Genomic DNA, 26,221 nt, shown 5'->3' on the forward strand with positions numbered 1-26,221 from the left:
ATATTGCCAAAAAGTAGTTCTCAAGCTTGTTAGTGTCAGGATTCCTTGACACTGTTAAAAATTATTGAGGACTCGGCCTCCCACCCCAAAGCTTTTGTTTATGTGAATTAAATCTCTATTTACCATATTAGAAATTAGATGAGGTGTATGGGGTTGTTCAAGGAAAACTAGCACCTCTGGTATGAGGCTTGCCAAGCCCTTTTCAAAAAGGAATGCTGATCCACTTTTAATGTCTACCTGGTCCTCAACTCTCATCTATGGCTCCCTGAAGTTGCAGTGTGCTCAGTGACCATACACCAGTAAAACTGTCTTGCCAGATGGGCTAAATCAGGTTGAGGGTAACTTAGTCCCCAAAACTGTTAGTATTAGGGAGTTAACTGTCTGAAGTATAGAAGACTTTCTCTGACCTAATGGGCAGTTGAGAACAGTTTATTTTAATGATCACAAAAGCATGAACTGTGTAGTACTTAGAACTTGGTCAGACATTACAGATCATCCACTGCATCCTGGGCCATCACCAGTCATCCTGACTTTTGTCTTGTCACTGGACTTGAATGATTCTGGAAGAAAGAATGAATCTGATGACTTTGTGCAATTCTGCCTTAGTTAAATCCAATGCACACAAGATGATATCATTGGTCCTCTTTGAAATGAAGGACAAACAACTACACTGTATTGGAAATTAAAATGTTTTGGTATTATTTTTGAAAATAGTTTTGACCTTCTGCTCCACCTTGAAAAGGTCTCAGGGTTCCCTGGATCACACTTTGAGAACCACAGTTATAATACATGGCAAGATGAAATGGTGTAAAGAAAGATCTAGGCAAAGTGTCCAAAAAAATTTTATCAAGGGAAAGAATACTTGGGGGGTGGGGTAGAGGGGAAAGAAACCAAGGATATCTTCATGCTGTGACACATGCACTTAACTTGAAAGGCAGATGGGGATAATGAAAGGTGATGAGGAAGAAATACATTTCAGGAATGAGTTTTCCAAGCCTCCTCCTGACCTAGCTATATTAACCAAGACATTCTTGGAGGTAGAAGGCATGTTTTGCTTGAGAGCACTTAGACTCAGTGGTATAATGAATAGAATGCTGAACTTGGAATCAGGAAGACCTGAGTTAAGATCTTGCCTCCAGATACTTACTAGAAGTATGACCCTGGAGAAAGTAGGATATAATTTTTTTAAGCTTAAAAAAATCATAGAATCTTACATTTTCTTCTCTGTCTCAAATGTGTGGGTATAATAATTGGCAAGATCCAACAATGGGCCAAGAGCACAGATAATAAAAGGAACAGAATCAGTATTCCCAATTTAGGAGTTTATCTAGACTAACCTCTCCTTAAGAATGATAAAAGTGATAAAAGCCAGATGGTATGTGCTTCAAAGGAGAAGAGATTACTGAGTGACAGCAAGGGGAAAATATGAAAACGCCAGTGGGGAGCAAGAAGTATGACAACTCCTTTTGGCTCTGTTAGCAGAGAACATTAGCTCATGGCACAGACAACATTAAATATTTAAATTTGGAAATTGTCTTCCTTGACTTAAAATACTTTTTAGGAGACAGACTTGCTTCTTCTGTCTTTTTTTTTCTTTTAACACAAGACTTAAACATCATCTCACAATCCTTATCTGGTGAACTCCAGGATACACTCCCTTCTCTCTGGGCTGTTCCTCCCTGTACCTTGACATTTCTCCTCATTGCTTCCACCAGATTTACTCACTGCTGTTGTCTTTGCTTTAATCTATTAACAAATGTAGCATCTCCAAAGGCCTCTACCTTCAATCAAGTTTAACAACATTAAACATACTGCAATTAGGACATGCAGTGAGTTCTCCTTTGTTCATGGCTCATGACAATTCTATCATGTTTGAAGGAATTAAAATTGATGGATGTCATTTGAAATGAAACTTCAATAGTAATGTTCATCCCTCTGTGAAAGACTAATCAGTGGAGAAACTTGGGTCTATGTGTATAATGTATACAAATCATGTGTGGCATATATATATATATATATATATATGTATATATATATATATACATATATACACACACACACACACAAATACATTTTTTTATATAGTACATTGGCAACTGATGTTGTAGTATTGGAGGTCTTCCCTATTGTTTTACAAATCCAGATATATCTTTAGTCTTCTGACTCCAAGAACTGTGCACATCTCCCTCTGCCCTCCTGCAACACATATTAAGATCATAGGTTTTGAGCTAGAAGGGAACTTAGAAGCTAACAAAGCCAACTCTATCATATTACAGATTAATTAACCAAGGTCACACAGCAAATAGTATTGCAATAAAGTGGGATTTGAACTCAGTTCTCCCTGACTTCCAGTCCACTGTAGTACCCCATTACATTAAGTTGCTTGTCATAACACCCATTTATCAAGTGTCTAAATGAGGGCTTTATCCATAACAGTGATCTCAATAAATATTTGATGAAATGACACTGGATGAAGTTTATAGATCTTAGTACCAGGCTTCTCCTTATCACAAGTGGGCCACACATTCTTCTAAGCAAATTTCCTGCAACTTTTGGGATTGATGAACTTGGACAGATATAATATCAGGAACATTTCACAAAAGAATTCTTGAGCTGGATTGACTAAATTGCTTGGCAATCAAAGGCTCAGCATTTAGAGCATTATTAGCCAGGTGTGCTTTCTCCCTAAAGGTAACTAGCAAGATATTGAGAAATATCCTCAAGTTCATTTTAGAAAGAAAAAATTATCTTTTTGTCTTGTTTTTTGTTTTTTATTAGGACTAACCTTAAGGCCTTAATTCACAATAACATTATTCACACTGTTATGTTTTAAGTCAGCAAAGAGGTAATCAATCAAGTCATTAGGTCTGAAATGTATTCAATAATAGATTTGGCTAAGACTTTGTATAAAAATAACTCAAGGGTTTACATCCTTTACACATTGGTTAAGGACTAACAAGTCTATGACTCTGTAATTGCATCTCTCAAAAACAAACAAACAAACAAAAAGCCCAAAACCCACCACAAGAGCATTTTAGCTTTTGCTACTTTACACCCTCCTGTTAACAATTATCAATCACTTAGACCAATTGGTGTGTCAAGATGTGTCTGGGATGACATCCAGCTGTTATTATTATTATTATTATTATTATTTTACCTTTTTCTGAGCTGCAGCACATGTCAGATTTGGCACATATTTTAAATCTTATTTTTTCTTACATATTTTCAAGTATTGAGGTCCATTTTTACTTCCATAGGATGCCATCAGGGCAAATTGTATGGCTGGTTATAAAGATCATGGAATCCTTTGGAGGTGGAAAGAATCCCAGCCACTACCCCTTCACTGTACAGATGAAAAAACTAGGACCTATGGAAGTCAAATGACTTACCCAAAATCACATAGGTAATAAGGTCAGAATTTGAACCCAGGTTTTTTGTCCCCAAATCCAACAACTTTGCTTTATATCATCCTGCTTGTTTCCTGGACCTCTCTTGCCATTACTGGTATCATTTGACAGCCTAAGATATTACACACATATGCACAATACCATTCAAAAGGCAGGTTACAGAAGATGCATTTGCAGCTTATTTCCAGGCCATATTGTATCTGAGACTTAACAGCTTCCTTTATACTGGCTCATATTACCATTATCAATCTGCGTAACAAAGTGAAAGAAAGATAGCCTGACAGAGATGGAGAGACAGAGTGAGAGGTGGGGTGGAGGAAAGAAGGGAGAGAGGGAAAAGGAGGGAGAGGGGAAAGGGAGAGAGAAGGCTGCCACCTCAACAATATGGAGTGGGTCAAATCTTATTTTGTTTCATGTTAGAGAGATTTCTATCCTTAAAAAAAAACCAACTCCACCTTCAGATGGAATATTATGTGGAGAATTTTCTATTTCCTAGCCTAGGACATTTCTTTAGCTATGGTGGAAATAGTCATATCTGAAAAATTGCACTTCTTCCCCTCCAATCCTTAGAGAGAGACTGATAGTCCAGGGATAAGGGTCATCCTCTGCCTGTTGTCACTTTCACCTCAGGGATCTACTCTGAGACTGTTAAAATTGTGAATAACAATCTTAATCCACAAGGAGCCAGCAAACAATTCAATGTTGCTGGATTTTATTGCTGGTGAAATCACACTCACAATTTTTAGAAATGCAAGTAGAAGCCATGGTCCCACTCTAGGGCATTTTACTGAGCTCTAAGGCAAGGAGAATGAATAACATCCCTGTCTTCCTAGTACATTAATGATACAGACTCAGAACCAGGAGAGGCACTTGGAAGAAGTAGTAGGAGAACCTACCAAGCACCCCATTTCCATACTGCCCCTGTTCAGAGCCAGGCATTCACATATTGGTTGCTGATGGGTAGAATGTTTAAAAAGCAGCATCAGGATTGATATTTATTAAATCCAGAGCAAAGACAGATTTCAAAATCTAAAAGATTTTAAAAAATTATTCTAAACTTTTCTTAATGCCTACAAAGAATTCCCTTTTTCAGAAAGAACAATCCACATTCTCCCTTTTCATCTCATGCAATCTAATACTATGATCTTTGGAACTTTTGGACTGGATCAGGTAAACTGCTTGGCCAGCAAAGGCTCAGATTTTAGAACATCATTACACAGCTGCCTTTTCTCCATTAAGAAAACCTCCTGAAGCTACTCTTTGGAACATAACTGAGTTGGAGTGGGGAAGAAACCAAATTCCAGTATGGCTATGGGAAAAAATAAATCTTTCCTCAATTTTTTTAAAAGTGAAAAAAAAAATGAAACCCAGAGGTATAATTTTACCATCAAATATCAGTCTTTACAATTTTCACAGCCTGTAACTTCTCTATTCTTCCTGTCTGTACTAGCTATCATTACTGGTAACTCACAAATGATAATTCCACCTACAGTCCATTAGTTCATTATATATTAAGTATTTCTCTTCGATTGATGTCCAAAATCACTCTTAAAACTGTATAATTCTCCTTACTCTCACCCCTCTTTGCATATTAAATTCTTACTTTTGTTCCTGGGGGAAAAGGAAGGACAGGGATAATCAGGTTACCATGGTGTCACTCAGTGTCCCCATGCACAAATGAAGAATGACTACCAAGAGGGGTTCCATTTCACATGCCAAACAGCTAACAACTGGCCAATGGTTATCAATTGAGAATTTTAGAAATTAAAGGTGCAGTTCAGAAAATCAGTTCTGGGTTCAAGTACACAGCTGGATATCCTTTGTTTAAGGAAGACACTTCTCTCTTCATAAGTCCCAGGCATCAGTTTAACAAAAAGTCTGGCTTCTGATAACCAAAGAGTTTAAAGTCCCCTTCAAAACGTGCATATAGTCGGCGAATATCTCTTTTGCTTACACCCAGGAAGTAGTGTTCCACCTTGGTCTTGTTATACACAGTGATGCCTGGTGGAATTGTTGGGTAAGATACTAGATGATCAATTCCAGCTTCCTTCAGGATATATGGAGCATCTTCCTCTAAGGTCTCATGGTGTCCAATCACACTGTAGTTAATTTCACAGGGTGCACAGAGTTCTACATAGGTTACCCAATGAATGATGTGGTCCCCAAACTGAAGATCTAGCCACCTATGGTTTGGGTCCCCCAGGTAACGCACAAAGTCCTCAAACTGAAGACCCCTGGTTTCTGTTCGATTCTTTCTATATTTTCTAATGATGCCAGGAGCAATCTCATGCCGATACCAAGGTTCAAACCTAGGATTATGTACAAACTTGTCCTTAAAAGCAGAAATGAGTCTTTCAAAGGGATCTCTTACAATAAAAAATTTGAAGTATGATTTCAAACTAAAGAAAAAAAAGGAAAAATCAATTAGTACAGGAATGAAGGAAATTTTTACAGTAATAGGGTGAAAGAAAACTCTGTCTAACCATATTTTGTGATTTCAAAATGTAAAGGGTATGGTCCCTTTTCATTGGAGAGAAAGGTCCTTAAGGGCTGATTATGTTAAGTCTGTCCATTTTATAAGGTAGTTTGAGCTACCTAGAAAAAAGAAGGGAGAAAAAAATGCAAAGAGACTTAGAACTTAGAATGAGTAGCAGAGTATAGCAGGCACTTGATAAAGATTTGTTGTTTTGTTTCATGAATCTGTACTCTAAATAGCTACTGAGAATAAACTGGACAGCTCACTGGTGCAATGGATAGAACATGGGCCTTAAATTTAGACATTACTAACTATGTGACCCTGGAAAGTTACTTAACCCTGTTTGCCTCAGTTTCCTTATTTGTAAAATGGACTGGAAAAGGAGATGGCAAATCACTTCAGTTTTTGCCAAGAAAGCCCCCAACAAGGTCATGAAGTGTAGGACATGACTGAAAATGACTGAACAACAACATCAACTAGACAGGATCAAAATCCATTAAAAATATGGTCCCTTGGTAGGTGGAATATTTAAGGAAAATATGTTAAATCAGTGACAGCATAGTTAACAATTCTTTTCTCCCCTTAACCATTACTCTAACTGGGGTCAATGTCAATTAACAAACAAAACTAACCAATTTCAATATAGCTCTAAATATATGTGTATGTGTGTCACACACACACACACACACACACACACACACACACGCCGCTAAAATCAGTTCTCTTTGAAAGAAAGAAAAATTGTAGAGGTACATGTAAAAATAAACTTAGATTTTATTTAAATCTGAGCCAGGGGAAAAATGTAATGTGTATTTGAATGAATTTTAGAGAAATGTTTACACAAATAATTACAGTTTGCTTTATAAAAACAAATGAACATGTTTGTATAGCATTTTCCTTATTCCTTTAGTTTTGGCTATCTGATATGTCTTGTGGCCATGGGCTGCTCTGGTTTGTCACTTTGACAAATGACCCGGTAGGAGCTATCAGGACGCAGATAACAGCAGCAAGAACACATGTTGGGTAATAGGAAAAGCCTGTACAAAACTGTCCCTAAAACCAAAGCTATTAACAGTTTTTTAAAATGGCTTTATTTTTTAACACAGATTATATAAATGAAACTTGGTTGAAAAATTTAAGCATTTTTCAAATGTTCCCAAGGACTGGAATTTTATTTTAAATACTTGGTTATCAAAACACAGGTTAAGTCAAAATTCTCTGAGGTTTGTAGAATAAAATAATCAAACATTTTAGACAGTTAAGACCTGTTTTTAAAAAGGATACTGTCAATTTCAAAACCACTTTTGCTATGGTAGGTTTTAGAACACTTTACGTTCTGGTTCTGACCATAATATCAATTTGTGATTTCACAGATCAAACATCTTGTTTTTTTTTCTTTACATAATTTTAAGTCAATTTTGGTTCTCTAGGGAAAATGTATTTTAATTAATAAGGGAGCAGGGAGGAAGAGATGATGATTAAGGACTCATGGACAAACACTCCCCTTTCCCTCGCCCTTTCTCAATATTAAGAGGAGCTTTGAATGAATGATCAATGAAGAGCTGAGCTTTTAAATGAAGACTGGTTCTATCAGTATTTTGAGAAATAAAAGTAATTTTTCATTTCCTTCTGACACCTTTCTCCCTCGTTTAGGAAAAAAAATCTCTCTTACCGTTTCTGAATTTCAGTGTCACTGAAAGAAGATAAACGTGGCAGGCCATTTTTTTCATGGTCATGTACCACATTTTCTGGGATCTCTTCTATGGAAGGAAAAACTCCTGGGAAACAAACAAAGAAACAACCTGATAAGATGAGACACTTCCTTCTAATGAAAAAAAGGTGACTTAGCTATGGAGAAGACCCTACTTCTCTTGTTCCTTTCCCCTCAGCAGTTTGTGCTCAAATTCAGTTCAGAAGGAGTCTAACATGGAAAGATTTAAATCTAGCAACCACTGGTGGGAGAAGGGGGACAATTCCTGCCTTGGTCTTCACTTTCCTTATTGGTAGCATAAGGAAGAATCCTGACTGACTTCCCAAGGGTATTGGATAGTATGACAAGAGGATAATAACCCAAAGTGGCACACAGAGGGCCAACAGAGAACTGGTACTAAGTACTATGGGTATCATTATCTCAACAAGTTCTCCAGGTTATTTCTGGAATGCTGCGAGAGACAGTTATTCTTGGCAACTCTATTCGTGGGCTCTGACAGTTTTCCCTCTGGAGGATTTTGCTAACCTATCATCACCAGTTCTGAAGAGCTTTCCTACCGGATCTACAGGTCTAGCTAGGGAGTTCCGATTAGTCATCTTGTCATTGTATCACCCAAAGAAACTGTGGGTTGAACAGATCCTAAATTAACAGGATGAGAGAAAGTTTTAAAAAACCCTGTAGCCACAACTGGGTGGTTGATTACAAATGAGGGGAAAAAACTGAAAAGTTGTGATGAATCTGGAGCTTATGGTGAATTTAAAATGGTTAAATTCATAAATAAAGAGAATACAATTGCTATAGTTATCCAACTAAGGACCTTCTATTCAACTTCCAAAGCTCTGTAGTGTTTCTTCTGACCTGAAATTGTAAAACCTGCTAGTTTCAGCTCTGAGCCCGTACAGATAGATATGATCATGTAGACACTGAAGGGACAAAGGACACAAAAAATGCTACAAGTCAGATTCTTCCCATATTTGTTCTTCCTTAAACTTACTAGTTTAAAAAATTGCATAATAATAACAGCTAGCATTCATAGAGGACTTTAAGGTTTGCAAAGTGCTTTATAAATAGTAACTCATTTTATCCTCACAACCATCTTAGGAAGTAGGTGCTATTAATTATCCCCATTTTACAGATGTAGCAAATGAGACTAAAGAGAAGTTTGTGATTCCTCAGGGTCACATATCTGATTCATACTCAGATTTTCCTGACTCAGCCACTGTACCCACCAAGCTATTTCTAATTCCAAGAAGGAAAGATTCTGAAAGGGAATAAATCATGGTGATTATACTAAAAAGTTTTTATCCAATTTTTTGTTACCTCTCTAAAATTTTCTCTGTATTTGTTTTGTCCTGTAAATTGAAAGGGTAAAGGATTTCAGTTTTTACCATAGACAAGTAGAGAGAGAGTGCCAGATGTGATGTCAAGAAGACCTGAGTTCAGGACAGCTAGGTTGAGCAGTGGGCACTGGCCCTGGAGTCAGGAGGATCTGGTTTCAAATCTGGCCACCAACACACTTACTAGCTATCCTGATTTTTACTCTTCTTAGCTAGAGTCCTAGAACCTTCCCATGCCTCAGTTTTCTGGTCTGTAAAGTACAGATAATAATGCTCATAGACCCTATCACAGAGGGCTACTGATAATATGAAAGTGTTCATTCTATCACTGACTTGTGACCATGGGCAGCTTTATTCTCTGAATCTAATTTTATGCATCTGTAAAATGAGGGTGTTTGGAATGAGGTCCCCTCTAGTTTATGGTCCTATGAATCTTCCCTAGATATTCAAACATTGCCTGCAGTCCTGTCTGTTTTATGATTATTTGTATCACGGATTCAGAGGTGGATGGGATGTTTACAGACCATTAAGATCCTTCATTTTATATATGGGGAAACTAAGACACAGGGAGATTAAATGCTATATCCAGGATCACCCAGCTAGGGGCTATTTATGGGTAGATTCTAAACTGGGTCTTCCCCATTTCAGATCCAGTGTCCCATCCACTCCATCAAATTTTCTATGTAGATGTCCTATATAGGCTTGCTTATTTACTGGTTCTTAAGGTACAGGATGCTATGAGGAATTATTTCAAGCACGATTTCCAAGTAGCTATTCATTTTTTTTCTTACGTAGCTCTGTGCAAATTAGTCATCTATTTTTGTTCATCAACTAAGACTCCAGTACCTGTAAGTGGATGTTTACTTCTTCAGAACGCTGTGACTCATGCTACCATGGCATACTTAGGGAGACATTTTTATACACTGTCTTACATGCACATTGAAATTTTACTTTCAGATTGCTAGATTGGACATGCTGCCAAAATACTCATTCAGCTTTTTATGCAACATATCTCTCACACTGATGATGAATTTTATGGCTAAAAGAATAAATGCTTTCATTTTTTTCCTCTATTTTTGTACCAGTTTTTAAAAAATGCAAATGACCTAAAACATTTAAAGTAATCTACCTATTAAGAATGCAATCAAGGTTTAATAGGGAAGGTCTAAAAAGATGGCTGTGGTACAGAGGTTAAATGACTTGTCTAAGGTCACATAGCTCTCAGAGACAGACTTTGAGTCTAGATCTTCCTGACTTAAAAACAAACTCTTTGTCACTGCCTCAAATTAGAAAGTTAGCTATATAAATAATAGGTTGGATTCTGGAGAACAAAAACAAATTGGATTTTTCTCCTAAGTTCATTTCTCTTTTTCTGGGGCTGCCATTACTTTTTTTTTTTTTGAAACATGCTCCTTTCAGAGAAGAAGGAATTCAAAGGATTGACAATTACCCTGAATCATAGAAGAGAATAATGAACATTTGTGAATAGATGTGTAAACGAGCAAATTTATGGAGTCTTGAGACAAGCAACCTCACTATATAAAGGCATTTCCATTGGGCCAGGTTGTTCTCAAGTCAGCAGAAAGGATATAGCCTCTTTATATGTCAAGAAGATGAGGGAGATGCCTGATGAGGAAATCAGAAGAATTCCTTATTTGTAAAGTACTTAGCACAGATTGATGATGCTTTCTTTCTCTTCCCATCCCCTGTTCATTCTCAAACTCTCTGTCTACAGATGGAAAACTAAGTAGGTTCTAAGCCCTGACTTCAGAGACAGTGGAATGTGGTGGAGGTGTCACCTCTCATTGGTATGGAGGCAATTTCTGAGTGACTAAGACAGTTTAGTTTGCTCAAGTCATAACTGCAATAGAGACTGACATATGCCAAATTTAGCAAATGCACAGAAAAAAAACTTATCATTGACCAATCAGTCAGGTTGTTTGACAACAAGATTTATCTAGATTTTCCCATTCAAGGAGATAATGTCTATGGAACACTTTGCAAACTTTAAATACTATACATATAGACATCAGCTATTAGTATTATTCAGGCAAACTAGTTTTGGATGTATCCTTTTAAAGAACAAAAATAACACATTAGTGCCTAAATTAATATCCAACCAATTAAAAATGGTTTTAAACACAAACAGAAGGGAAAACATAAATATCTTCAAGGCTGTCCTGGTAGGAGAAAATGTTTCTTTCGGAAGTTAAAAGATTTCATCTTTACTTTTTCTTTTCCTTCCCATGCCCCTCCCTTACCCAAACCAGACATACCCATATCAACCCAGACCTGAAAGCCCTTCACATACCATTTAAAACAATTAGAACTTTTTTCCACTGTGTATTTCCCACTTTGGGAGTCTGACAGAAGAGAATCTTGTGTTTGTCACAGACAAATATTCGGTCTAAGACAAACTTTGAAACTGCAGTGTGTGAGAGATTCCTCAGAGCTGCATCTCGGCAGACATTTTTGAGTAGTTCCAGACGCTCTAAGTGGACCATGGGCTGGTGAAGCTGGTTTCCAGAAATCACTTTCCCAGTTGGCTGAAGATTTAAAATGAAGCAGATGAGACACAAAGACTTGAACCCAGAAAGGCGAAGTGTGATCTGGGGATATGGCAAATGACTTAGGAAATGGAAGTGGCAGAACCATGCCTATTGTTCCTAGGATCATAGATTTAGAATTCTTTCAAGATTAATGTCCCTTTCAAGGCACCTTTAATGTCATCTAGTCTGACACTATCGTTTTACAGATGAGGAAACTTTGGCCTAGAGGGTAAAGTGATTAGCCCAAGGTAGTACAGTTAATAAGCATCAGGGGTGAGATTTTAACTCAGCACTGAGTTTGAAAGTCAGTGTTCTTTTTGCTGCTCCAAACTACCTCTACATCTACCATGTTGTCTTCCCTGATTACTTCCCTGAAATGGCACATCCATTAAAAGCAGGACTCTCAACATGTCTGGCTGTGTAGTTGCTTCAGTAGGACTAAGGTATTCAACCATTACCTTACCTTTCCTGCTATCAAGTTAAATGGATGCTGGACTACAACTCTGTGTGTGTGTGTGTGTGTGTGTGTGTGTGTGTGTGTGTGTGTGAGAGAGAGAGAGAGAGAGAGAGAGAGAGAGAGAAAGCTAGAAATAGAGACAGAGACCAGAGAGAGAGAGAGAGAGAGAGAGAGAAAGCTAGAAATAGAGAGAGACAGAGACCAGACACAGAGAGACAGAGACCACACACATGCAAAGCACTGAGATAGGCCAATAGAGTCAGAGCGACTGAGACAGAGAAACAGAAGAAAAGTCCTACTTGCCATTCCATGTGAGTGTACTTGGACAGTTCCTTAGAGTCCTATCTAAATCTGATTCTCATTCTTTCATATTCTCTCTCCTCTATCTCTCCCTCCTCCCCTCTCTGTGTCTCTGTCAAGATCCCTTGTGATACCAGATAAAATTTGTCTGTCTCTTCAGTTATTTAGCAGTGTTCTGAACAGAGAAAACACAGTTTTAAGGCATATTTCAGGAAGGATAGTTGGAGAAGTTTCTGATGAACACAATAATATGAACATGGAATTTGACAGTTAGGACTGACCTTACAGCACATCTACTACAACTTTTTGTTTTGCATATGAAAAACCAGTTTCATAGAAGTTAAATGATTTGCCTAAATACACAGGTACTTATCATAGGGCTAGGATTTGAGCATAGGCCCTAATAGCTAGGTGGTCGCAGTGGATAGCATACTAGATTTGGAGTCAGGAAGACCGAAGTTCAAATCCAACTGAAGACTCTCATAGCTATGTGAATGGACAAGTCACTTAACTGTTTGCCTCAGTTTCCTCCTCTATAAAATGAATTAAAGGACATGAAAAATCACTCTAGGATCTCTGCCAAGAAAATTCCAAATAGGACCACTGAGAGTCAAAAATAACTGAATAACAACAAAATCCTGTGACTCCAAATTGTATGGCCATTCTGTTGTACCATTGCTGCCTCTTGATAGCAATAATGCTTTTGATGGAAGACTTTGTAGCTCATGGTTAAATTGCTTGTATATGAGAAAGAACAGTTTAGTTCATAAAAGGTTACCACCTTTTTTATGGGTTTTTCCCTAGAAATAAAATGCAGTCAGAATGGAGAAACAGACTCTACAGTGACTTCCAGGCAGCTCTACTACATCTCTGATGATACAATAAATAGATCCTATGATAAATGTTACCACAACATCTGGGCAATTCCCCAATAAGTGGCAACCAATCCCAGCTCCAAATGGTAATCCAAAGACCAACATAAAAGAATCAATTTTCAAAGCTAAGGAACTTTCAGTAGGGATACCCTTTCAGGCAGCTAGATTATATAATGGATAAAGTGGACTCCACTGGATCTAAAATCAGAAAAAAAATCTGACTTCAAATTTGTTGTTGGCCCTGTGATCCTTGACAAGTCACTTATTCACTATCTGCTTCTGTTTCCCCATCTGTAAAATGGTGATAATAATATGACCTACCTCCCAGGGCTGTTGTGTGTATTTTAAAAAATGAGATATTTGTAAAGTGCTTTGCCAACTTTGAAAGTGCTCTCTCTATATATATGCTGTTTCTTTTTTTGTCTCCATCATGAGAAACTAAATCTAAAGAAAAAAAACCCAGATATCCTCCATATTCAAATTTCTCCTGCTCCTAAATGCTAGGTGCAAAAGAGGTTTAGATTCGGTATGATCCTTCAATCATGTCTTATCAAAAGGATTGTTCTTTGTGTCAAAAGGAAGGAGAACATGCAAGCCAAGATCTTTCTTCTCCTTCCAGGAGAAATACTGTGGATGGGCAGCCCTCCTAACACCCCTTTTAGCAAATAAAATGGCACTATTACTACTGATAAATCAGTTGAGTTAAAGAAAGGGCAAAGTTCAGCTTTAGAAGATTCTAAAAATTTGATATCTGTCAGGTGTCAGATTTATATCTAAATCAATTGGTCAATCAAGAATTATTTATCAAGCCCCTAGAGTGTGCCTGCTAGGTTGTACAATCCATAGAGCACCCACCTTGGAGTCAGGAAGATTTGAGTTCAAATCCCACTTCAGACACTTATATGACCCTAGGCAAGTCACTTAACTCCTATTTGCTTAAGTTTCTCTTCTGTAAAATGGAGACTCATTAAAGAAGAACCACTCTAAAATCGACTCTCTGTCCTCTTTGCCACACTGTTTCTCTGTATCTCTCTGACTCTCTATTGAATATCATCAATTGGAAGATTGCAAATGTGTCTTCCCAAAAAAGTTTTCTAGCATTTTTATATATGCTTGAATATGTATAAGATATAATAGATGTTAGTTATTAGATAGATATTAGAATGTGAGTTCTCAGAGTGCAGGGACTATTTCTTTTCTCTCTTAGCACAGCGAGTACTCAATGAATGCTGATTGATTGATTTTCCCCTACCTTCCTGAAGCATGGTTGTTAAAGGACCAACAAGTTATAAAGTGCTGGGCTTTTTCATTGCCTGCAGAATATGAAAAGAAGGCCTAATATGGCCCTTGGGACGCCCAAAATGAGAGGCTTAGTTTTAACTCTCCTGATACAACTTGAGTGGTGAGTTATTGTTTTTTATATTCTTCAGAAATAGTTTTTATCTCTAAGGGGGCAGCCAGAGAGTGCAGTAGATTGAGAAAGTATAGATTTTTGTCTGCTTCTCTCCCTCTAATAACAACTATAGATCTTAGTGTAAAGATGTCAGCTTCCTCCTTGGAAAACAAGAGACTTGCCTGATGATCCTATTGTAAGCCCTTTATTGTGAGAGGATGGCATGGATAGTCTGGACAGGAGAATCTCCTGTTTTATAAAAGTCTGTGGCTGCTAAGACCCTGACATCTTGAATGAAGATAAGACAATATAAGATAAGATGCTTTGATGGGATCCTTGGTGATGTGACATGGAAAAGAGAACTACAACATTTACTGATTTCATTGGCTGTTGCTAATCACTCTATGATCCTTTGTCTACTTCCTATAAATATGAATCCCAAGAGCCTATTCTGGGGGGCCCAGTTCTTAGATAGATTGCTACCTCATGAATATGCATTTGATTACAGAGCTTAGAAGAACTATTTAACTTGTATGCTAACCAAATTTCTATTGTTCTTTTTTAAGACCAACTTCTTGGGACTAACATAAGTTGACTTAATACCATTAGTTCCTTTTAGGGCAAACTCTGGAGGTTAATACATGTAGTTTAATTTTTTTTTATTAAGGCCAAAACTCATGAAGTTTGTCAGGAAGGCTTATCTTCTTTTCATACTTACTATGTGGCCTTAGGCAAGTCACTTCACCCCAATTTCCTCATCTGTATAATAAGCTGGAGGGAAAAAAATGGCAAGCCACTCCAGTATTTCTGCCCAAAAAACCCACCAAATTAAGTTATGAAGAGTCAGACAAGACTTAAAATGACTGAACACCACTACCTTATGATGCTCTGACTTCTTCCTTTCTCCCTTCTTTTTGGACTGAAAGCAGAAGTTTTTAATTTCTTAATGTCTTTCTCTTAACCAGTGTCCCAACTACCAGAATCATACAATATTTGGGAGAGGAATATGAAGTAACTATTATGGATGTCAGTTTGATTTATCTGCCTTTCTGCTAAATCTCCATTGGCATTCTGGCATCAAATCTGGTCCCTGAAGGCTTGAACAACAAAGTCTACACTCCAGCAGATCCTACCAAGCTGATAAGACTGCAGCTATGGGTTTAGCAACACTTAAATCTGTTGTTAGAATGTAAGCTTCCTGAGGGCAATGGCTATTTCATCTTTGTATTGCCTAGTAACAAACACAATAATTGGCATCAAATAAATAAGTCATAAATCCATATGATTAATTAGTCTAGAATCAATAGAAAGTTGGCCACTAGAAAATGATTTATTCTATTAATTTTTTGTTATTATGTTACTCATAGGGACCCTTACACATGGGTTAGGGAACCATGTTTCTATCTGAATTGTTATCATTGGTCTAAAGGAGGAAATTTTGAATTAAATAAATTCTAAAGTACTGTCTAATTCTTAAATTCTGTAATTCCTTTCCAAGTTTTTTCATTCTAAAAACAATCAATAACCATTTACTGAGCACCTTGAAGGTGCTAAGCACTGAGGATACAGAGAAAGGACTCTACAGTCTAACAGGGGATTCAATATGTCTATATAGAAGAAAGCTATAAATAAAGCAGAGACAATTAACAGATGGAAGGCACCAGAATTCAGGATTTCAACTTTGCAGTACCAGTCATGAAGTCTTGAAGAAGGAAGATGTAGGGGCATTAACTTCTATTATTCCAGAATCCTGAAGTTCAGTGCATAAGCATTGGGACATTATTTCCCCACTACAAAAATGTCAATTAGGGATGGCCCAAGTCACCATTCAGGTAGCTAAGCTATACTGGTTCTACCTGAGTTTGAATGCTGCCTACTAGTCATATATCTCAGTTTTTTTTCATCTGTAAAATGGGGATAACAGCTCCTATCTCACAGGGTTAAGAAGGTAAATGTGATGATATCTATAAAATCATTCTATCATCTAGCTGCCAAATTGAGTTTCCTGAAGTGGAGGTCTGACCATGTCATTCCCCTACTCAATATACTCCAGGGACTCCTTATCACCTTTAAGATCAGATACAATTCTTAGCTTGGCACTCAGAGTTCATCATAACCTTCCCCTCCTCTTTTTAGTCTTCTATGCCTTTTAGCCCCCCACATACTTTGTAATCCAGTCAGGCACATCTCCTTCCTGCTCCTCACCGAAGACTCTCCATCTACCAACTCCACGTCTTTTCATTGTCTGTCCCACAAACCTGAAATTCTCTCCTTCCTCTTTTCCTGGTCTTTCTTCAAGTTTCAGCTAAATTCCCAACTGTTACAGGAAGGCTTTTCAACTCTCTCCTAATTCTATAATTTTTATTTTTTTCCTGATTATTTTCAATTTAACCTCTGTGTTGAAAGAGTTGTAACATCTTCCTCTCATCAAAGAAATGGATTTGGGACCAAATGAGGAGAAAGCTGGCTTTTACTACCCCAATAGAACAATGTCACAGCAGTAATACTAGGCTGATACAATGTTTGTTTCCTGTTCCTAACCTTCAGTGGTCACACATATCACTGATTTAAGTTAATTTTTGTTTTCTTCTTCCAAGTATTCCTACTTTAGAAAAAAAAGAAAAACTCTTAAAATGACGCTGAAGACCCCTTATTTAATTGCTGCATATTTATGTATATTAATGATGCACATATATATCCATACACACATACACACAAATATACTATTAAGTTGCATTGGAGAGGGAGCTTTCTCTTTGGAGAGGTCCTTATATAATAACAATATTAGATTAATATAACACTATATTATCTCACATAACATACAATCAGAACATAATAAAATAATAACATAATTAAATATATAACATATAAGATGTGCTATTACTTTGTTATATGTGATATAATATTAATATATAATTATTTTACTTTAATATATTACAAAATATTATGTCACATAGTGTTATATAATCATAGTTATTACTTATGTAACACTTGAAGTTTTGCAAAGGCACTTGACATATATTATCTCATTTGATTCTCACAACAATCCTGAGAAGTGAGTGGTATTATTATCCTCATTTATAAATGGCTAAGAGAGATTATGAAATTTGCCTCTGGTCACAAAGTGTCTGAGGCAAGATTTGATGCCAAATGGAGCACTTTATCCATGATACTACCCATACTCATTACACTTGCCTTTATATATAAAATTAGTCTTAATTCTGGGTGTGTGTGTGTACACACATTCACATACATATGGATGGATGGGCGCGCACACACACACACACACACACACACACACACACACACACACACACAGATATATACAGCTGTGTACATGGGATTATATCCTAGCCTATCAAGACATTACTAGAGATCCTAGAGAAGGAAAAGATTAGAGAGCTCCCCCTGCCCCTGCCCCTGCCCCTTTCAATTCAAGCTCATTTCATGAGGGTGTGTGTGTGTGTGTGTGTGTTGTGCATGCACGTGTGTGTTCATGTGTGAAGGTACATACTCTCTCATATTCACCCACTTCTACCCACACTTATACCTCAACTCTTTTATAGGGTTCCTGAACACAAACCCTAAAAGGCTAGTTTTATTCCTGTTTATACCATAAACTAATTAGGCTGCACTGGACCAAGGGCACCAGAAGGGGAATCATCTGCCTCAACATTGCTTTCCTACTATCGGCTTTATTTCCCCTATAGGACATTCCATAAGTGCTTTGCTTCCTTTTTGTCCCCTTGGTTTCTCTTCAGTTAATAATTTAGTTAATTCTGTCTCAAACAATCTCTTGGGAGCCTTTGGGTTCATATAAACATAATACATGCATGCACACACCCAACACACATATACCTTTTCCTTTTTCTCTTCAATACTGCTCTCAGGTCTTTGTTAAACTCTCTCATGTTCTTTCTCTCTTCTCCTATTTACAAATCAAATTCCGGTTTTATTCATGGGTGGTAAGTCTAAAGAGTAGCCCTATTACTTTTAACACCAGTTTTGAAAAAAATTTTTTTTTGAAAAAGTTCTAAATGTTGAAATGATATTAGACTAGTACCATCAACTTCCAAATCCTTTGAGAATATCCAAGGTTCTCATTCTGAAACTTCACTTAACTTTCTATTTTTTTCTCATTTTCTCATTAAACTTTCCTTTTTTGTAAGCACCAAAATTCAAGATTAAAACATTTCTTATTCAATTTTATTTTTGTTTTAATTACTATTATTAGAGGAGTATTGTTTCCTCTATTTTTCATTGCAAATGTACAGCTAGATTATGGGTTAAATAGGCTTCTGTGGGAACCTGGAAGCCTAATTACCCATTTATAAAATTGTTTCTAGAGAAAATTTCTTTCACATTCTAAATAACTGACTTGCAAACTCTGAAATACAACCCAGTGGGGACTTCCTGATCTTTCATCAAACTTTTCTTTTTGTTGAATGGGGGATGGAGAGGAATTTGTGATTCCATGCATCTTCTCAGGTAAGAAAATTCCCTCAACCAATGCAAATCTGCAATAATTCTCTAATATAAAGTCAACTACTACTACTATTACTACTAGTCCTTCATATGGAAGAGGACCACACCAACAAGCAAATGATGGGAGACATGAGTTGCACAATGTTTATTATAGTCAGGGGTACGCTGTGCAAGGCATCCTTCTCATGTGCTTTTACTAGGATTATTCCATACCAGTGCATGACTTTTAGGAAACCGGACTATTAGAGATGGTTTGGCTACTCGGCTTTAAATGATTTCAATTCCTCCTATATTAGCAAGGTACCATGGAACATCATCAACACCAGGCAAGCATTAGGTCATGTTATTTGGTGACAGAATGCAACTATCAAGTACATGCTAATCTGTCTTTTTATGGGTTAATTCTCAGTATGGTCTTTCCTTTCAAACCTTCCATCTTTTAATTCAACTATGGTCTTGGAAGGGTTCCTGAAACACTGTGACATTTCCAAAGTTCCAGACAAAGAACCTGAATCCTAGCTAACTTGTCTTCTACTCTCACTTCATTCACTTTTGCTTCAAACTTTTATTTCCTTTGTTCTATCTAATAATTTCCTCTGATAATCATTTTTTTCTTCATTCTTTTCCTCTTTTTCTCCATCTCTTATTATCTGATCATTTTATCTTGTTGAGTTTTATGAACTAGTTGCCTTTTTGGAAGACCTTATATTTTAAGAAACGAGCTCAGGTCATATAACTCAGCTAAACAAATATCATCTATTTCCTTCAAGTCTTTCCTGATTTAAAGTTTTTACTTGCTCTTTTCTGAGTAACTTACAGTTTTTTCTTTATTTTACTAGTACTATAATGCCACAACCTGAATGTCCCCAAAGTTTTGTAAGCTTAAAGCTATCAATTAACCTTGTGATAGCAGAATTGAAAAATCTGATGCCTCTTAGTGTGATAAGGTATCTTTTCTCCCTAGACTCTTGCATTATTCATAGTGTAGGCTCTGGGCAGGACCCATTTTTCTCTGTGTTATCCATAGAAATCAGAAGCACTGGACTGAGGAAACCTATACTAATTAATTCTAGACTACAGTCTGACTAGAATAGATGAATGTGCAAATGAAAACTTGAGAAGACTTACACTAAAGAATGTCTCTTCTCATGGTCTCTGGTGGGTATGCAACCTAAACTACTTGTTAAATATTTTATTGATGAGTTAAGAAAAGGCCAACTAAAATCATTTCCTAATGACTTCCTTCATATCTAATATAATTTTTTCTTTCAATAAAGTATAGTTAAATACTACAAACCAATTCACAGACCATACCTGACAATATGTGCCTCATTACATATCTACATTTCATAACACAAAGTTTCCAAGAAGTGGGAGGTATTCTATACTGATAGTCCTCTCAAATAACAAATGGCAATCTAAATTATTCAAGCCTATATATACATATATATATATATAAATATAAAATTCAAGTCTCTCTCTATGTATGCAGATACACACACACACACACACACACACACACACACACACACACATATGTATATCTTAGTCTATAGTGACCAAAGAGAACACATAATCCCTGGAAGCCAATTCAGATAATAGAAGAATAGAGAGCCCTGAATTGTTAGTATAGTTGACCTCTTCCCCAAGCCCTAATAATGGTCAAAGCTTGTCTATATTTGCTCTATCTTCACTTTTTTTTATCAACTAAGAGAAAATGGTTTATAAGATTCATGCATAGCACTTGATACCCAATAAATGTTTTACACATGTTTGCTTTATGTTCAGCATGACCATCTGATCCGAAGTTAAAAAGAATTAGAAGGAACATTAATTCAAGACCCAACTCAAGTTTAACCTACCTACATGAAGTTCTTTCTGTTCACATGAACCCATGCTGATGATTCCCTTAGATAATGTCAGCGTCCTCCAGGTTAGCACATAATCCTTTTTTGTCTCATGTGTGTTAATCTTTTCTCCTCAACTAAGCTCACAAAAGCACAGACCACATTATAGTCTTTCTGTATCCTTCACTGATATCACATTGGTAATATATCATGATACATAATCTCTAATAGATCAGATCTTGTTTTCCTCTGTGTTTTCTACACACATACACACACATACATACATGCACACATACATATTCTCTTACACCTCTAAAAATACAAGGATATTTATATGGAGAGGATATTTATATGAATTTATATGGACAGGATATTTATATGAATCATGCTCCTCTAAAACACTGAATGTAAATCAGATTTCTTTAAATGAAGTATTTTCTAGAAGGAAATTAAGAAATTGGGTCTTCACTTGTAAAAAGATCACCATGCTCTGTTCAATCTTTTTGAAAAGCAAAAAGTTCTTTGCCTTCTCTTAAAGATAAGCACCAATGAAATCTTAGGTTTGGACCCCCAAAAGGTGTTGCATTCTGAAAAACCCAGTAAACTACCTACAAACTAAGATGCAGTCACCAGCATGTGAGCAGAAAGTAAAAAGAAAAAAAGTCCTAATATACTCTACCCTCTGGCAAAACAGTAAGTTTGCATCATGTAATAATAATAATAATAATGATAATAATAATAATAATAATTAACAATAATAATAATATAAGAGTTCTCAGTATAACTCAGGTTTTGTTCTAAGCACTTTACAATTATTATCTCATTTGATCTTCGGAAAAATCTTGGGAGGAAGGCACTATTATTATCCCCATTTTTTCAGTGAAGGAAACTGAGGCAAATATGCTAAATTATTAGTCCAGAGATACACAATTAAGTGTTTGAGGTCATATTTGCTCTCAGGTCTTCTTTACTCCAGGTCCAGCACTCTTGTCTACTTTATAGGACTGTTTTAATGCCATTTACCTCTAGTGTCACTGTATTTTCTGCCAAAATGAACATTTGGACCTTTCTTTGCATTTCTGCACCTACTGATCCATTAGAAAATATGATCTTTAAAACAGTTGGTAAAAAATGCTATTCTGATAAATCCAAAGAAGTACACATTCCTCCCATTCCTTTCTTCAATTTCTTTTCCACTCAGAACTCATTTGTCAGTTGACTAAATCAATTGAACCAGGCTGATTTGTTCTTTTATGAAGCCTATTTTTCTCATCAATTTTATTTTTTAAAAAATCTAATCTTATTTTTATTTTCAGTCCTAAATTCTCTTCCACCTTCCATCGCCTCCCCTCCCCACTGGAAAGGCACAGAAATATACTTTGTATATTTATGAAATCATGGAAACCATATTTCCACATCAGTCATGTTCTGAAAAAGTAAAATCTAAAAAAAAGAAAGAAAAAAATATGCTTCAGTCTGTACTCTGAGTCTCATCAGTTCTCTATCTAGAAGTAGATAGCAGTTTTTCATCATTTCTCATGAATTTTAAAAGAAATTCCATTTCCCTGCCTTGACAATGCTCACCTTTAGTTCTTTAGGTAAGTGCTTCTCCTCTTTCCACTTCTCTAATTCTGGCATCATTGTCAGGAATGGGAATTCTTGTTTGGCACCATACACTAAAAGACAAAGGAATATTATAAGCTAAGGTGAAGATTATTGGAATTATACACATCTACTAAAAATTACCTGGGAATAAACATGCCAAATAAATGTCTAAGGAGAGTAATGTTCTATAAGAGATTTAAGGGGCTTTAAAAAAAACACACAAAACATCAATTTTGCTTCAAAACCACAGATCCTCTAAAAAAAAAGTACATTCTCTGAAAACAAGAGATTATTAGCATAATGTAAGGATCTGTCCTTTACCTTTAGTAGGGTGACACTAACATTGAAAATTGTATTTGGCTGGAATTTTGTTGCCTGTGTTGATTTCATTTATGTGGGGAGAATGCCAAAGTTTATGCTGAAATGTAGTATGATTATTCCTGTCAGATATATACATTAAGACAAAAATTATGAACCAGAAGTAGAGGTTCTATCTACTTCATCTAGTATTTTTCTTATACAGAACTTTATTTGTATTTATTTGGGGAGATTAGATGGTGTGAAGGAACTATCATCTATCCATGGTCCCATGTAACTACAAAAGGATTTTTTTTGGCTATGTTTACACTCAGGGATGAGTTAAATGGAATTTTCTAACCTCGAGTCAAATGGACCATGGGCAGGCAGTTGATGACAAGAAAAAGACAGTCAAATGAAGAGAATGAAAGTGAATCAATGACTTCTGTTAACTTCTGATGGTAGCTTAGGTGGAAGAGGAGGAAAAGTAAGTGGCTCAGAGCCTTTAGCTATGTACTAAAAATAAAAAAAAGTCTGTCATCATCAGGGAGAGGCTTTCTAGCCATTGTACTCTAGTAAATTATAGTAGAGAATGACAGATAGCAGATGGTCCTGAAAGAGTTAAATAAGTTAGAAAATGAAGGTAGAAAAGCAACTCAATAGTTATGAAATAGAAAAATTTGGTCGAGATGACATGCCCTTTGGCAGTTGCTCTGACCACATGTCTTCCTTGTGATTACCTTGGTCACATGTATTCTGAGAATATTTCCATGTGTTTTCTGTTCATGGTATCCCTGGGACTGTGCCCTCCATGGATATTCCTTGGTTTCAAGTGTCTCTTTCTATGTATCCTTCAGATGTATGTATATTTTGTCATTTTACTTGCTATACCATTTGCCTTTTGCTTTGAATTAATGTGTCCCCAGTTGGTAAAAGTAAACAATATTGGGGGTGTAATCATAGGTTTGAGTAGCTTCTGTCACACATACAATCACATATACAAACTGTTCTAAGTCAACTTCTTTTGACTCTTTTTTCATGCTACTTAACATTATATAATCTTCCAACATTTCTTTGAATTCTTTATATATCATTCTTTAAATAACATTAATATTCAATTACATTCCATTTTTGAGCCATTCTTCAATTGTCAAGCAAATATTTGCATCTAATTTTTATTTTCTTGGTCAAGTGACTCTTTTATTCTTTCTCATTGTCTGTCTCCTTGGAGATACAAACGCACTATTACTAGCTCAGAGTGGATGCAAAATTTAATAACTTTTCCCAACAACTTTCCAATTGTTTTCGCCAGCAGTAAATCAGTATGCTTGCCTTCTTTTGTTCCATTTAGCAATGAGCTTTCCTTCCTATTTCCTATCCCTGAGCTGTTCAGGAACTAAGTTGTCTTGACTAATAAATGCCTTCTGACATGAGGAGTGTTCAAACTAAGTCTGTCACAGAAATTCTGAGTTAGAAGGAGGCTCTCTAGTCCAGTCTACACCTGAAAAAGCATCTCTTCCACATCGTCCCAACTTAATATCTTCCAGCCTTTGCTTATATCTCGCTAGCAAGGAAGAAAATACCATTATCTGTTTTCTCATAGGAATTGTGTTTTAAAAATGTCCCCTCTTTTTCTACTGTCATCATTCACAGTTCAATTAATTCTATTAAGAGTATTTCTATTTCTTACACAAATACACAAACACACACAGAGTACTCAAATTCTTTTTCTTTCTAACTCTGGTAAGATACTTCAGAAAAAACGTCCTTCATCTTCCATTTCATTTCTTTTTTTATGTAAAAGACAACTTTGGAGCTGCCTCAAAAAATTCTTTATCTGTTTATTCTACTAAATGTTTATCTCCAAATGTTCAATACCAATGATAAAAGATGTTATAGAAAAAAAAAATTTTCCCAATGCAAGCACATAGTATTTTAGCTATATTATAGGTTAAACAGGTTTTTCTGGGGGGTAGTGTGGGAATCTAATTACCAATTATAACATTGTTTCTATGAGAATTTTTTTTGAGTTCCAATTAACCTTAAAAAAATGTTCTTTTGGAACAACCTTGAGTTTTCTCCAGCACCTTATACATTAAAAAATAATATAAGAAAGGTAGTAAATATGATATGGTAGAAAGAACATTGGATTTACAATCAGAAGATGTGGGTTTGAATCTTGACTCTTCTGAAATTTTCTTACTTTCCTCTTTTGTAGAATGAGAGCTGCAGACTAGACAACACCTAAGGACTTTCCAGCTCCTAATCCCACAATTCTGTAAGAATAACATGGGCCATCCCATTCTTGCCTCTTCCTTGTATACTAGCCATTGCTGAGGACAAAATCCAAAGATGTATTCTCTGGATAAAGTTTTTATTAAATGACTGGAAGAAATGCTAAAATCTAGATAGAGATTAGTGAAAAAAAAGAAGTTTCCCCTTCCTCTACAAATTCATGAATCCTTGGTTAAAAATCACTGCTCTAAAAATTCTACTTCATTGATGAAGTTTGGAAAAAATTTTTGCTTTTCTTTTCGATTCTTGCAGCAGAGGAAGTCATCAAATATACATATCTATATCTATATGCGTGTGTGTGTATGTGTGTGTGTTTGTGTGTCAAAAAGGAGATGTTCATGGAATAGATTTATGTAGCAAGGTTGTTTGTTCTTTTCCCCATCACAACACAAAACTAGAAAAAGAAGCCTGTTACTATAACCAAAATTACAATGGTTACACTGCTAAACACTCAAATGAAGAATTTTCCATCTGCTTTATAGAAATGAAATTTCATTATATCAGATTTCATAGCATTTTAGGGTTTTCTTCCAAGTGTTTCCAATTAAGAATGCTTTAAAATAGGCTTTATGTCTGAAAGAGGAAATTTGCTAGTATAAAAGGAATAAACTGTAACAGCTGTGATTAAAAGATTTAAGGTCCCATATGCATATACCCATTAAACTTCCTATTTTCTTTATATGTAAAATAGCCCATCCATGATTTATTTACTCAACTGGAAAATGCATAGTATAGGCATTCACAAAATCCAAAAAATGGGAATGATCATGAGAACTTTATGGTTGAACCCCCACATCTAGGAAGATGAAGACCAATCACGACAGATGGAAGTCTGTCCTATTTTTAAAGGTATCACCCAGAAATGGATAGGACAGTTTCCTTTGTGATTGGTAGCGTATTTCAGAACTTCATCTCTGGACAGTCAAGAAGTTCTTTATATCTTATCTAACTAAATATTCTAATTTAAACCAAATCCTCTTGTTCAATCATTTGTGGAAATGTGTGTGTGTGTGTGTGTGTGTGTGTGTGTGTGTGTGTGTTAGATATATATGAAATAACCCTTCATTTATTTGAAGGCATATCCTCAGCATTTTCTCCTCCAGATTAAAAACATCATCTCCATGAATATTATCCACAGAGGACTTATTTTCAATCAATTTATTATTCTTGATTCCACCTCCCTGGAC

The 26,221-nt window shown here is 36.1% G+C and overlaps 1 protein-coding gene across 8 annotated transcripts in view; it reads right to left on the minus strand.

Annotated features, from left to right (window-relative positions):
• Positions 1–566: 566 nt before the first annotated feature.
• Positions 567–26,221, minus strand: part of CHST10 (carbohydrate sulfotransferase 10) — a 54,020-nt gene continuing 28,365 nt past the window's right edge. For all 8 annotated transcript variants that reach the window (XM_074213803.1, XM_074213797.1, XM_074213802.1 and 5 more), the window contains 4 exons: positions 22,422–22,513; positions 11,243–11,477; positions 7,556–7,661; positions 567–5,806 (listed from right to left, as the gene is read on the minus strand). In XM_074213803.1, the coding sequence (XP_074069904.1) occupies positions 5,269–5,806; positions 7,556–7,661; positions 11,243–11,477; positions 22,422–22,513 (971 nt within the window). In that variant the 3' untranslated portion in view covers positions 567–5,268. The remainder of the gene's footprint in view (positions 5,807–7,555; positions 7,662–11,242; positions 11,478–22,421; positions 22,514–26,221) is intronic.

The sequence above is a fragment of the Macrotis lagotis genome, chromosome 1, assembly GCF_037893015.1.
Source record: "Macrotis lagotis isolate mMagLag1 chromosome 1, bilby.v1.9.chrom.fasta, whole genome shotgun sequence".
NCBI classification, from domain to species: domain Eukaryota; kingdom Metazoa; phylum Chordata; class Mammalia; order Peramelemorphia; family Peramelidae; genus Macrotis; species Macrotis lagotis.